Below are 14619 nucleotides of genomic sequence, written 5' to 3'. Positions count from 1 at the left end.
TCAGAATCGAGAAGGGGTTGTGGTAGTAGTGTACAACCCCTTTAGATTAATCAAGAATTAAAGGGGTTGTCTGGTCTTGAGCTACAAGTCTTGTGACTGAAAAGTATGTGATATGCATACTCGAGGCCAAAGTTCGATTAGACTGTTTCCAGCCTCGCTCAATACACTTGCACTGAGCAAGGCTGCACCCATCTAGTTAGAATGTCGCCTGGAGCTTCCATACTTGCGGTTATATGACCGCCCGCTCCTGATACCAGAGAATCCTCACAGCGCGCGCCATATGAGGATTCACAAGTCTTCAGTCACAGAGAGACTGTAGAATTGCAGCTTAAAGCGAATCGGTCATCAGGATTGTGCTAAGTAAACTACATGCAGTGTCAGGTTGGTGCCATTACACTGATTAAAGAGATTACCTGGATTGATGAAATCAGTCATGTGGTTATGTAAGCTTTGATTGCAGTTCCAGTTTGGAGATAAGATGCTCGTGCTCCGGGGCGGCCTGTGGGCGGGGGCTTTCCTTGGTGCCCTGTTCTCATATTCATCCTTATGGGCTGAAATGACAGGTCACTGATCCTTCAGTCACCTGCCTCCTACTTTAAATACTGAGCTTGCGCAGTTCATATTGTGGTCTTATTGAAAAATAATTGAACTTCAGCAAAATGGCTCCGGTGGTGGCTGTGCTTGCGCAGTTGCATCTATCTACAGCCGATAGTGGTACTTGCGCATTAGCATCTATCAGCACCATTTTGTTGGAGGAAAAAAAAAAATTGGCTGCAGCAAAATGGCGCCGGTGGAGCTTGTGCTGGAGCATCTATCAGTTGCAGATAGATGCTACTGAGCAAGCGCACCCGCCGGAGCCATTTTTGCTGTTGCCCAATTTATTTTTTTTTGGTAAGACCACAATATCAACTACGCAAGCGCAGTATTTAAAGTAGGAGGCAGGTGACTGAAGGATTAGTGACCTGTCATTTAAGCCCATAAGGATGAATATGAACAGAGAACCAAGAAAAGCCCCCAGCACAGGTCGCCCAAGAGCACGGGCTCTTCCAAATTATCTCTTCCAAAGTGCAAGCAGAGATTAAACAACCACAAGAAGGATTTCATCAACCAAGGTATCATAATCAGTGTAACTGCACCAACTGGATACTGCATGTAGTTTACTGAGCACAATCCTGATGACAGGTTCGCTTTAAGACTGGACAACCCCTTTAAGTTTAAATCTTCATTTTATCCCATTCATAGCCAACACAATTTTCACACAAGAAAAAAACAAAATCATTCTTAACCATTGGTATATGACGTCTTTTCAAGGTGCAGCGTAGTCTCCGGTTTATTCGCCGATAACACTCTTCAGGGGTATGAGCAGGATGCTCTAAAATGCAGAAGACAGACATTAATGGAGCAGATTTGTAGAAAATGAAGTTTAATTGCAGCACACATGAAAATATAGCACTGCAGCACTTTAGGTCTGGGTATCTCAAAGTGAATGTCCACTTCTCACTCCATTTTTACAAAGTGATTTTCATAGCCTAATAGCTCTAAATTCTGTCACAGATGGTTAATAGAAATGTCATTCAGAATATTAGACACCATATTGTCAAGCAATTCAGAAGCAAATCCACTGCTAGATGCAAGCCAAAACCAGTGTTTAACCTGCTGCATTTTAAATATTGCACTTCAGACCCGTGCCATTACTATGCCATTCTTAAAGTCAGACAACCTGAAGCGCTTTATAATGAATCCTCCGCTGCTGCAGCATACAATACTCATACAAAATTTGTAACAAATGCAGGTCAGGATCACAAGATCTCAGGGTCCCTTGTGCATGACCCAGCTTTTTAGGAGAGCTAGATCAGCTAGGCATGGGCAGGGCCATTTTCAACTAACTTTACAGAGGTAATCCTACAAATATTATATCATCTATCTTTAGATAGGTAATAATTGTATTATCAGGATTTGATTGCTAGAACTCCCACCAGTCAAAAGAACAGTGAATGGAGGGGTGGTGTGCATGCATGACAGCTACTTGCAGTATGTACTGCGGTAATGTGTGCACCACCACCACTCTCTCAGAGTGGAAAGGAGTGGTGGCCATGGATGAAGTCCTGCTGCATTTCAGGTAAAATATAGCATAAATAAGCTCCCACTGGCTTCTCCCCATCTAGGAGACTCTTCTCTCCCCTTGCTCGTTTTCAAGGGATATTTTCTCTGAAAAGGCACCACGGCAGGAGCAGATTACAGAAAGGACCCAGAGCTGCAGCAGATCAGAGAGCTGGAGCTGCACTCACATCTCCCACAGCTTCTCTCACCATGGATGCAGGACATCTTCAGATGGCAGCGATGCAAGAAACTGTACCAAGTAACTGCAGAGCTGCCCCCTGATGTCCTATTCCAGGGGGAGGTGATAGAAGCTCCCCCTTCAAATGGAATGTCACAGGAAATGAAGTAAAAAAAACAAGACATTTTAGGTATTAACTGGATAGGGAGAGGCGTAGTGTAGAGTATTTTATAATAAAGAAAATTACAAAAATGGATAGGGCATAAAATATTTAGAAAGGGCATTTTAGGTACGGGACCAACCCTTTAAGATCAAAATCTCAAAAAGTGACATCTTTCAGGAGCATTCAGTTAGGTAGCACATTTAACATTTCACTCAAACATCTACTACAAATTTGTGCATTAACTTTAAAAGCACCACACCAGCGGTTTATTCTATTGCAGTGCTTATTGTGTAAGGTGCCTTAGTCTGAAATCCACTGCCGTTTTCACCTTCTATCACTGCCACTCCCATTAGTCTCCATCAGTCTGTGACCTGGTGGATCGCTCCAGTGGTTGCTGGGCAAGCCGGAAGTCACTTTTCAATGCAAGTCTGAGAGAGCCTTGTTCTGACTCACAGAGTTACATTGAGCGCTAGTGACCGTTACTTCTGACTTTCAGCCTCTCAAAAGTTGTGGTCACAAGATGGCACCACAGGACCAGAGCGGCACCAATAAAGATGAAGAAGGCAGCAGGCAAGTATAAGACTAGGGTCAGAGACCTTCGTTTAGTAACACCACTCCAGCGCTGAAACAATAAACACAAAAACAAAACACAACGCACAAAGCTAGAGTGGTGCTTTAAGCCGCTCACAACACAGAACGTACATTTAAGTCACGTCCCTGACTGATGCACATTTTTCCCAGCAGATGATTGCTTGTTTAATCAGCCATCATGTGCCTTTATGAATCACAGGTGTTTGTTAACCTGTTAAATGCCGCTGTCAATCTGACAGCGGCATTTAACACACACATGCAGGGGGTGAGTCAGTCCATGTGATTGCAGGGTGCCGATGGGCTATGAAAGCCAACTTGTAGCTGGCATTCATAGGAGATTGTAATTTTCACCATTAGTCCCCTGAGGGGGACTATTAAATAGCTTTTTACTGTAAGTTTTTAGAGACCTAAAAATAAATAAAAATCACCCCCATTTTGCCCCATTAAAAATCAAAAGAAAAAACAAACAAAAAAAACAAACACCCCACATATTTGGTATCGCTGCGTTTGTAAAAGTCTGATCAAAATATAAAATTGAAGTAATCTGATCGGTAAACTGCGTAACAGCCAAAAACAGTCAAAACGCCAGAATTATGGTAAGTTTTTTTGGCTGCCACGACAATGCAATAAAAGGTGATCAAAACATCGTATCTGCCCCCAAATAGTATCAGTAAAAACGTCAGCCCAGGGCGCCAATATCCTAAAAATTTAAAGCGTTACAGGTCATGGATAATGGCGACACAAGCAAAGTCTTTTTTAAAACAAACAAAAAACACACACACCTCAACACAGATGCCAGACATCTGTAGCAGTGGTGATGAGCCTATGGCACGTGTGCCCGAGGGGGCATGCAGAGCTCTCAGTGGGCACGCGCGCCAGCTCCTCAGTCCACGCGACATCCCCCTTTCACTAGCGTCGCGGTCACTCTCCCGAGAGCGCGCGTTCAGAGGAGAGTGGCCGCGGCGCTAGTGATGCGTTAGCACGCATGCTGAGGAGGGTGAGGGGATGGCGCATGGGCCCACAGGTAGGACTGCGATACATGGAGACCAGATCAGCATTGGAACAGCAGAGGTGAGTATTTATTTATACTGTGATGGGGTCACCATTCTTTGTTGGGGGATCGAGGAAGGGGGGGGGGGGTATAGTAGGGTCGTCATACTATGCGTGTGGAAGGTACTGTGGAGGAATTCACTGTGGGGGTATCATACTGTGTTTGGGGGCACTTTTGTTTGCATCATACTTTGTTTCATTCAAGGTTTTTAATCCTTAGTTATTACATATTTAAATTAGGCCATTGGGCCATATGCTTTTTACTACTCTTACATAACATATTAATCCACTCTAATTCCAAAAGTTAATTTATATTTGATAAAGAAAAATTTCCTCACTTGTAGATTTTTTTATTTTAAAATAAAATATCAAGGTTGGCCCACGACTTTGTCCAAGCTTTTAACTTTGGCCCTCTGTGCATTTCAGTTTGACATCCCTGCTTAAAGGGTTATTCTCATCATAATAAAGTGTTACAATTGCAAAGTGGTTGTAAAAAAAAAAAACGATTTTGCAATTTTACTTTGATTAAAAATCTTCTCCATTCTCAAGAACAGACCTCTGCAATCGGTGGCTAGTATCTTAGCCTTGAAGTGCAGTGCTTACAAGGTCTTTGCTATAGACTTTATAGCGCACTAATTTAGGAGTTGTTTTTCTAAACTAAAACCTCAGTATTCAGGTTAAATTGCTGTGTTGGCACTTTGCGATAAATAACTGGGTTTTGGATTGCAGTTTGGGCACCCCCAAAAAGTAATTGCAATCTTTTGCAATTTCAACGCACTCGGAATTTTTTTTTTTCCCGCTTTTCAGTGCATCACATGATAAAATGAATGGTGTCATTCAAAGGCACAGCTCGTCCTGCAAAATACAAGCCCTCATACAGCTATGGGGATTGAAAAAAATAATGGCTCTTGGAAGAAGGGTAGGGGGAAGAGAGAAAAAAAAACCCCTTCCAACCTCTGCTTACAAGCATATTCAAATGGTACCTACAAGTCTACTGGGGAACAATTTTGAACATAATTTTTGTTGAGTTTCATTTATCTGCTGATTTAGACTAAAATAGGCATGCTAATTTCAAAACTGTGGTTAGTTTTCTTCTATCAGGCTGAGTTCACACGATGCGTTTTTCATGCGTTTCCGCGGCGTTTTTGCAGTTGCGTAAACGCCGCGGAAACGCATGAAAAACGCATGGTAGAAGGGCAGCAATGTTCCCCAATGGAAATCCGCATGTGCTGTGCCCATGATGCGGATTTTTCCGCAGCGTAAACGCTGCGGTCAAAAATCCGCAGCATGTCAATTAATTTTGCGGAAACGCTGCTCTTTTGCCGCCATTGACTTGCATTAGACCGCATGGAATCCGCATCACTGTATATGTTGATGCGCTTTTCATGCGGTCTAATGTGCGGATGGTACCCGGGTGTGGAGGAGAGGACTCTCATCCAGACCCAGGTATCATTAAAAAAAAAAGAATAAAATAAAAAATATATATATTCTCACCTTCTGACGGCCCGCGCTGCGTCCTGCCGGCTTCCCGTGCACTTCGCGGTTGAATGAAGGACCTTCGCTGACGTCAGAGTCATGTGACGGGTCACGTGACGCTGACGTCGGAAGGTCCTACAGTCTTCACTGCCGGCAGCCGGGACCGATGAAGCAGGACACCGGGGGCCATCAGATGGTAACGTATAGATTATTTTTTATTTTTTGACATCACACACTATATAAATCCATGCCGGCTGCATGGATTTATATAGTGTGAAGTTGACAAGCACTTTCCAAGTGATGCTAAAATCGCTTGGGAAGCGCTTGTCAACCCGCATGCGGAAATGAAAGCGAAGACCGCTTCATTTCCGCATGTCCCTGGCAGGAAACCGCATGTACAATCCGCATGCGTTTTTTCCTGCCAGAGAGACGCAGAAACGCTCAGGAAAAAATCCTGAGCATTTCTGCATCGTGTGCACATACCCTCACATCAGGTTTTTTCTCTACAGCTCATCTTCAAGCACACCTGTCAGCAGGATTGTGCTTAGTAAACCACACACTGTCAGGTGGGCGACATTACACTGATTAATATGATACATTGGTTGATGAAATCTGTCCTGTGGTTCTTGTGTAATCTTTAATTTTCATTCCTGAGATAATAAGATGCTTGTGCTTTGGGGAGGGCATTTATCTTGTGCTCTGCTTATGTATGCCTATCTCTGGCCTTCTGACCGGTCACTGTGCCTTCAGTGACTGCCTACTATTTTACATACTGCCTGTGTAATTTCTGTGCCAAACCTGAAATTTACATGCAGCAAAATGTCCCCGCCACCCACTCCGATAGATGCTACTGCGCAAGCGCTGCCGTTTTGCTGAAGGAAAAAGATATTTGCCTGCAGCAATATGGCACCACTGGTGGTGCTTGAGCAGTAGCGTGTATCGGCAGACTAGAGAGGCTACTGTGCATGCGCGGGCCATTTTGCTGCATGTAAATGTCAGGTTTGGCACAGAAAAAAAAAAAAAAAATTTCTCTAGCCTTAAAATAATTAGATCAGATTTGAGGTCATCTATGAAGGAGGATCTGATGGAGGAGATACTATTTCTCAGAACAAATTCATAGACTGCACAAATGTTATTCAGTACGTTTTTGTTGAACCCCACCCCTCACTTACTACATAGTGTATCAAATTGTAAACATTCAAAACATTTTTTTTTTTGTTCTAAAGTTATATTCCAATAAATATATTTCGTGTTCCATCTAAATGGCTTGATTATTGTATCAAAATAATGATTAAAAGCCTGATGTTACCATTTTACTATAGTAAATTTATCACTTAAAACATGAGCCATGTATGAGGGGGTCGGAGTTGGTGTCGGAGGTTTGGCTTACTGTCTCCACAGCCCTGGTGAAAACATTGGGATATAACAAGAAAAATAAAATAGAGTAGCCTAGTCTACCATCAGCTATACGTCCAATGCCTCATACAGCTGAAATCCCAGTGCCAGTTTTCCTTGAACTGCCCAGTTTTCATGAACAGGATTCTGGCAATGATGAGGATTTTGAAATTGGTAAGGTCTCAGTTTGTGAGGGATTTGACCAGCAGGACTTGAACTCTTTGGCATGAGATTTGGGACTATCAAAAAAGTCAAGAGAACTCCTAGCATCAAGACTGCATGAGGAAAACTTGTTTGAAAGAGGAGCAAATGTATCCTACTTTTGATCCAGAGTAAGTGCATTTCTGCAATGCTTTAGAAGGGACACTGGCTTTGTGTATTGCCATAACATACATGGGTTAATTGAGGAATTGTGAATTCCAATCTATAAATCAAATCAATGGCGACTGTTTAGCAATAGCTCAAACCAGAGCTTAAAAAGTGGGTTCTCCTCCACAATGGCAATTTGGTGCAGTCCTAAATGGCTGTTCAGTTTTTCTTTGTGAATAATACAGAGAGATAGAGAGTCATTGAGTTGTTGCAATATCACAAACACAATTGGATCATCTGTGTTGACCTTAAAATAGTATGCTTATTTCTTGGTCAGCAACACAGATACACCAAGTATCCTTGTTATCTGTGCATGTAGGACAGCAGAGCTCGAGAGAAGCATTGGGCAAAGAGGAACTGACCGCAAACATTCTACATGAGCCACTTGCTGACGGAAAGAACATTATATTGCCAACTTTTCACATGAAACTGGGCCTCATGAAGCAATTTGTTAAAGCATTGCCAACTGAAGGAGATTGTTTCAAGTACTGTATATACTCGAGTATAAGCCGACCCGAATATAAGCCGAGGCACCTAATTTTACCACAAAAAGCTGGGAAATCTTACTGACTCGAGTATAAGCCTAGGGTGGGCAATGCAGCAGCTACTGGTAAATGTCCCCATCCTGGTATGCATGGCACCCCTCATCTCCCAATCCTGGTATGCATGACCCCCCATCACTACACACACAAAAAAAATAAACAAACACTTACTCACTTTTCTTCCCTCTGCTCCAGCGCTGCGTCCTGTTCTGCCAGAAGCTGATCTCGGCATCTGAGCAGCGCATGACATCACAGAGGTGAGCTGCGGGTATATTCACGCTCCCCTCGTTGTCAAGGTCCCCGCAGTGTCCTAGAGGCGGCTCAGTGTGGCGGCGGCTGTGGCGCTGGGTCTGGAGCTCATGTACAGCTTCATGCAGAGGCGGTGGCCAGTGCGGGAGGTTCTGTTCTTCCTGGCTCCTCTCGTGTGTGGGGAGCTGCAGCTGAACCCTGGGAGCCACTGCTTACCTCACCGCACGGACTGGGAACTGTCAGCGCAGCTCAGGTGGCTCTTTGGGGCGCAGCGCTCGTTAGAGCTCTGCATCTTCACCATCACCAGCCTCCCGTAGGCCCAGGCCGTGCTGCTGTTCCATGGCTGCAGGGTGCAAGTCATCACCGACAGCGATTATATGGCTGCAGCAGGATCCCAGATCGGAGAACTGAGGAAGGCGGGTAAGATGGCGGAGAGGATGGGAGGGCTGCGGTTACTGAGGCAGTGATACATGGGGGACAGTGGTACATGGTGGGCTGCGGTGACAGTATGTGCCCGCTATTAAGGAAAATGAATATTCACTCTTCTCCACTCCCATGGGAGTGGAGAGGAGTGAATATTCATTTTCTTTAGCAGCGGGTACACGTAGCGTTAGCAGAGGCTACTGCCTGTGCACCGCTCCTCCACCACCGCAACACCCCCACCACCTTCAACAGCCGGTATACATGTACAGTAAGTATACACTCGAGTATAAGCAGAGGGGGGCTTTTTCAGCCTAAAAAAAAATGGGCTGAAAAAGTCAGCTTATACTCGAGTATATACGGTACCTCATTTTGGCATTTCCTAGTCGGTCATTTGAATAAATAAAGGTCAGTGTGTTGGATGGACCACAGGTTCAGCAGCTCAAAGATGAACATTTCATTGGGACACTATCAAAAAGAATGCTTGGTTATCAAATACTTCTTGGAAATACACAAGCAAACAAATTACACTGAAATTGTCCAGAGGTACAAAATGCTTGGTTGCAACATGAACATCAAGGTGCATTTTCTGCATAGCCATCTTGCTAACTTCCCTGAAAACCTTGGTGCAGTCAGTGAAGAGCAAGGTGAACGATTCCAGCAAGATTTGAAGGTCATGGAGGGTTCAGTATCAGGGTAGATGGGATGTTCATAGGATGGCTGACTATTGTTGGAGTATCAGGTGAGATTGAACGCTCCAGGAAAAGCTATAAGTGAAAATTTTCACCCTAACTGCTACCTACCTTTACTACTAGCACACAATATGTCTGACTGTAACAATATATCCTCTGTATGAATAAAATAGCTTTAAATATTACATGCAGGTTATTTTTTGCATTGTATGTATATTTTGTATGGTTTTGGAGAGAAACGGAGGGTATCTTGTAGCTTAAATAATTGTTGTGATAGAGAAAAACTGGGGTCACTTTCGAATTCTGAAGAGAAAAGTTAGTCAAAAACTAGTGTCTGATCTAACTCCATGAAAATTGTGCTCCCGGGTGTTATTTCTTTCTTTTTTTTTATAAAATCAGCAGTACAAGTTAAGATGAACTTCGTAAAATATCTTTAGAGAAAAGTTTTTCACCATGTAGTCACTGCTTATATGAAATCTGTCTATGAAATTGATATTTAGAAAAAAAAAAAAGGTTCACTGAAATACCTGTCCTCTCATCCTTGCATTTATTAACCTTCTCTTTAGGTTTCCTCACTTTCTGATCAAGGTACGCAAGCAGTTTCTCTTGCTCTTCCCCAGATCGGTTCATGAAATCATTCCAAATCTGTTCAGAAGAAGAGATAGTCATTGTAAAATGGAAATAACTAAGAATATTTACTTACAAATCATAACACCCCGATGCAATGCATCGCTCAAGGTTGCCCTACCATTAGACTTTACACTGAACTGTATTTCCAGCAAGCTTTGCATAAAAATAATTCAGGTGGGGAGAAACGTAGTAATTCACCTTCGCAGAGAAAATCGGCTTCCTTCTCCACTTATAAGACACTTCTTTCCCTTCCCCTGCCTCATGAACTCAACATCCACTGTGGAGAAAGCATTCAAGCCTGTCTTGTTAAGAGAAGCCAGACTGCAGATGTCATATGACAGCCCATTATCCTCTATGGAGAGGAGAGAGGAAGAGAGAGCAGCAGGGAACAGACAAAAAAAAAAAAAACACTCTCAAAACGCATGGTTCAGGACTTTCTAGCAAGCGTTTTACCTCACAGAGATTTATTCAGATCAACACAGCACAGCTCTGCTGTATAATGTCCTCATCACAATGGCCAGATATAGTGTTATTCCTCATGTACACATACAGGACAGCTTATTCGGAAAAGTTACTTGAAAGCACAGTTTAATTTGTTGACTAATGCCACATATGCTCCAATACTTACCTCAATGTATACCTCATTATTACAGGCTTCAGCAAATATGCTGGGAGACGAACATATACAAGAGTCAACCTCATCAGCAACACATTCATCCCTTTCTAGCAAGCTCAATAGATGGCGATCTGCAAGAGGAAAACAAAGATAAGTTTGTCAAATTGAGTGATCACACTTATAATCTTTATAGAAAGAGCAGCAGTGTTCCAATAATTCCCCCCCCCCCCCCCCCCCCCCCACCACTTCATTCAGGGCCCATGACCAAAGATCTCAAAATCCCTTGGCTGACATTCACATGCACCGCTCTGGTGAAAGACTCTCTGCCCTGCATTATCAGCTTATCCAAGAGGTGGACAAAATAAAAGCAAAATCAGCGCACCTCTTGGAGTACAGAACCTGCATTGATCATGCGTCCATACTAGGAGGAAATGTTAAAGACTGTTCCAACTGACAAGGACTAAAACGTCATCGTTCAGAAACCAACCCATTTCAAAACGCAAGAGGTGTTCTCAGTCATGGCAAACATTAGGATGCACAACAGCTGGGGAAACCCAATTCATGCTCTACAACTGGAAAATATGAAATGGTGTGCAAAACTATTCCAGATTCATCAAGACCGGAAATGTTCATGCTGGTCTTAATGGGATATGCTTGAGTCAGACACTCCTGAGGCGTACGCCTCCTCATGAATCAGGAGCGCCCGATGAGTAGCATGCACATCAGTGTCCGCCTTGACACAAATCCTACTCCAGTCCCTGCTAGAGTAAGATTTGTGTTGTAGCAAACGCTACCGATCATCATGAATTTGATGATTGGCGGTTGACACGTCCTTGTCCTGCCCCGTCCATACCTTGTCTGCATCCAGTTGCACCAAAATCATGCAACTTTTCAAAAGCTTATGCCAGAACACTAACGTAAAAGCTTTGATGGATAGGGCCTCATATGTCTAAAAGCAAAGTTCCCAAGATGAGTTTTTGGTGCGTCTTTAATGCTGCTCATTTTCGTTGCACCAAAAGAAAAAAAAAAAAAAAGCCACAAACCACCACCAACATTGCAGCTCCAAAGTATGCGATTTCTCCAAAATTTCATGCCATTGAATGAGCCGAGGAAAATATGCAAGCAAATACAGATGAACTTCAACATTTCATCAGCGGAAAGGCACTAGAAATTATGTAGTCCGCACATGACGTCATCATTGAAGTGTCCAGAACAAACCAGTTTTTGATTTAAAGCTTGACAAAAACAAACAAAAAAAAGATAAAAGCTGAAAACTGCAGCTGAAAGCACTATAAAACTACAGGAAGATGGGGGAAAAAAAAAAAAGATACAAGTAACCCAATTCAACAATATCCAAATACATGGAAAAGTAGTTAGAGTTTGCACTGTCACCGATAAAAACAGTGGTTGTATCCAAGAATTACACAATGCTTCCATAATTGTGATCGACTGTTACACTTGCTGGTCAAGAAAAGCCGATGACGCTATACTGACATAATAGCAAGAAATGGGTTTAAATGGGATTCATCAGCTGGATCCCACTCCTAAACTATTTATCTGCACATGTAGCTCTTTCAAAGACCAGTCCAGCAGTATCTTTGCATGGCCAGTCTGTTCCTCCATTAATGAGAAATCAGCCTTTGAATTGACATACACACGAGGCTGTACATGAATGAATAGAGCTGGAGTGACCAAGCTTTCAGCTCCGTGCTGCCTTCTCCTGCTTCACTATAGATTAGACAATGATACTCACTATAAGTCACATGTAGGTCCCGTCAAAAAGTCAGCCATAGAACCAATAGAGAACATAGAAGGAGGCATGACCTTTAAATAGCGTAAAAAGCATAATTTTATTGATACAAATCTTAAAGACATACAGATATAACACCCCATAAAAAAGACAGAATAAAAACTACCTAGTTAGCATTAAAAGGTCAACTCCAAGCTGCCAAATATGAAATAATGGAGTAATGCCCAGTGGTATCACCATTAAAATTACTCTGCTGTACTGTTTAGCACCAAATAAAGTGAATGCTATGCTGTAGACACTATTTCACCTTCCAGCACAAAATACCATAGGTAACAAGAGAAGGGGGCCACCTAAATATCACTGGGGGGAAATCCCCTATTATATCAACATGCACCCTTAATGCTAACTAGGTAGCTTGTATTTTGTCTTTTTTATGGGGTGTTATATCTGTATGCCTTAAGATTGGTATCATGCTTTTTTATGCCATTAAAGGTCATGCTGTCTTCTGCTTGACTGAGGACTCCTTTGCCTGTAGTCATACAGCATAGAGGCTGTCAGTCATGCAGGAGGAGGCAGTGTTGTCTTTGAAAGACCTACCTGTGCATATAACTAGCTTGTGGGGTGAAATCCTGCTGACAGATTCCCTTTAGTAATGGAACATTAATTCCTTTAGTTGATTCATGCAATCAGGAAAATAACGTCTAATGTAAATAGACAAAAGCAGTTTTTTCACATCACCACCTCTTAGTAAATAACGAATTCTCTCAATACCAAACGCATTGAAAGTGAAGGGACTCCTGGTGTGTTGAAATAAAGTTAGCTATATCATTATGGAGTTCACATATATGTATTTTTAGTCTTCCGGTTTGTGCAACCTACATAATGTACATGTCATAATATATCATTTTCGCTATTGCAATTAACATATTTCTTAATGGCATATGTCTGAGACCTCATAGAATTAGAGAAAGTGTTCTGTATTGCACAGCTTGCGATGAGTGGCAGCACATTAACAGATGCCTCCAGGTTTTATTGGAGATCAGACTTGGTGCCAGTACTCGCTTGGCTACAAACTGGACACTAGTAGACAACATTTTTTCCAATATTTCATGTTCAAATGGTAATGGTATACGTACTTGTTTATAATCCCTGTAATTTTATGGAATTATTTACTAAATTGAACGATTAAAGTTGGTGTGGTAGGTTGCCATTCACACAGAGATCTTCATTTTTAAAGTTAAACTATTTGAATATAGAGTTGATTTTTGTGTGTGGGTCAGGCTTAAGTAGGAGGGGTTAATGGAGGGGCAATGTCTGTGCAAACTAGAGCATGAGCCAAGGCAGACCTGAATTCCTGAGCGCCCTCTCCACCCCCAGGTTGAGTAGCTCAGCCCAATCAGTGACCAGTTGCTCCTCTCAGCCAGCACTCCACCACTGAGCAGTAACAGTGCTGTGGGGGAACTAAAAAAATAAATAAACTCTCCTACAGGAATGGTTCTTATATGATGAGGATGCCTGCTCTTGGTATGCAATACTGTATTTCAGGCAACAGGTTTTCGATAAGTGACTAAAGATGGTTGGATCATGGACCTCCCCCATCCCCTTAGTAGTAAATCTTAAAAAGCAACTTGACTAGAATGAAACTGGTGTGTGAACTAGAAGTTAATGGGGTGGTTCTTAAAGAAATTCAAACTCTGGTATGGCAGGTACACTGTATTACCAAAATAAACAGCATTATTATTATTGCGCCATTTATTCCCTGGCGCTTTACATGTGAAAAAAGGGATGTGTATAATGTGTATAATGTATATATATATATATATATATATATATATATATATATATATATATATATATATATATATATATATATATATATATATATATATATATATATATCTCAAAAACAATTGCAAAAATCTTGAACAAAAACGCAAAGGCGACTGGTACAGGAGGAGTGGGGACCCTGCCCGCGAGGGCTCATAGTCTACAAGGGATGGGTGAGGGTACAGTAGGTGAGGGTACAGCTGGTCATGCAGTGGTATGGTGGAGCGAGGGTTACTGCAGGCTGTAGGCTTGTCGGATGAGGTGGGTCTTCAGGTTCCATTTGAAGACTTCCAGGTAGACAAGAGTCTAGGGGGGGGGGATGCACAGGACAAATCTTGTATGCGATTGTGGGAAGAGGAGAGTAGAGCAGGAGATCTTGTGAGGATTGGAGGTTACGTGCGGGTATGTAGCAGGAGACTAGGTCAGAGATATATGGAGGAGACAGGTTGTGGATGGCTTTGTATGCCATGGTTAGGGTTTTGAACTGGAGTCTCTTGGTAATGGGGAGCCAGTGAAGAGATTGACAGAGAGGAGAGGCTGGGGAATAGTGGGGGGACAGGTGGATTAGTCG

The 14619-nt window shown here is 42.5% G+C and overlaps 1 protein-coding gene across 1 annotated transcript in view; it reads right to left on the bottom strand.

Moving 5' to 3' along the window:
- The window catches only part of R3HDM4 (R3H domain containing 4), a 74257-nt gene that overhangs the window by 18741 nt on the left and 40897 nt on the right, over positions 1–14619 (bottom strand). Inside the window, exons 3-5 of the mRNA XM_073685550.1 lie at positions 10484–10602; positions 9753–9870; positions 1287–1372 (exon numbers count right to left, since the gene is read on the bottom strand). Coding sequence (XP_073541651.1) covers positions 1287–1372; positions 9753–9870; positions 10484–10602 — 323 coding nt within the window. The remainder of the gene's footprint in view (positions 1–1286; positions 1373–9752; positions 9871–10483; positions 10603–14619) is intronic.

Source organism: Phyllobates terribilis, unplaced genomic scaffold (assembly GCF_046119375.1).
Source record: "Phyllobates terribilis strain yellow unplaced genomic scaffold, ASM4611937v1 Scaffold_1__5_contigs__length_1240528914, whole genome shotgun sequence".
NCBI classification, from domain to species: domain Eukaryota; kingdom Metazoa; phylum Chordata; class Amphibia; order Anura; family Dendrobatidae; genus Phyllobates; species Phyllobates terribilis.
The sequence above is the reverse complement of the archived record's forward strand: the minus strand, read 5'-3'. Positions and strand labels throughout refer to the sequence as shown.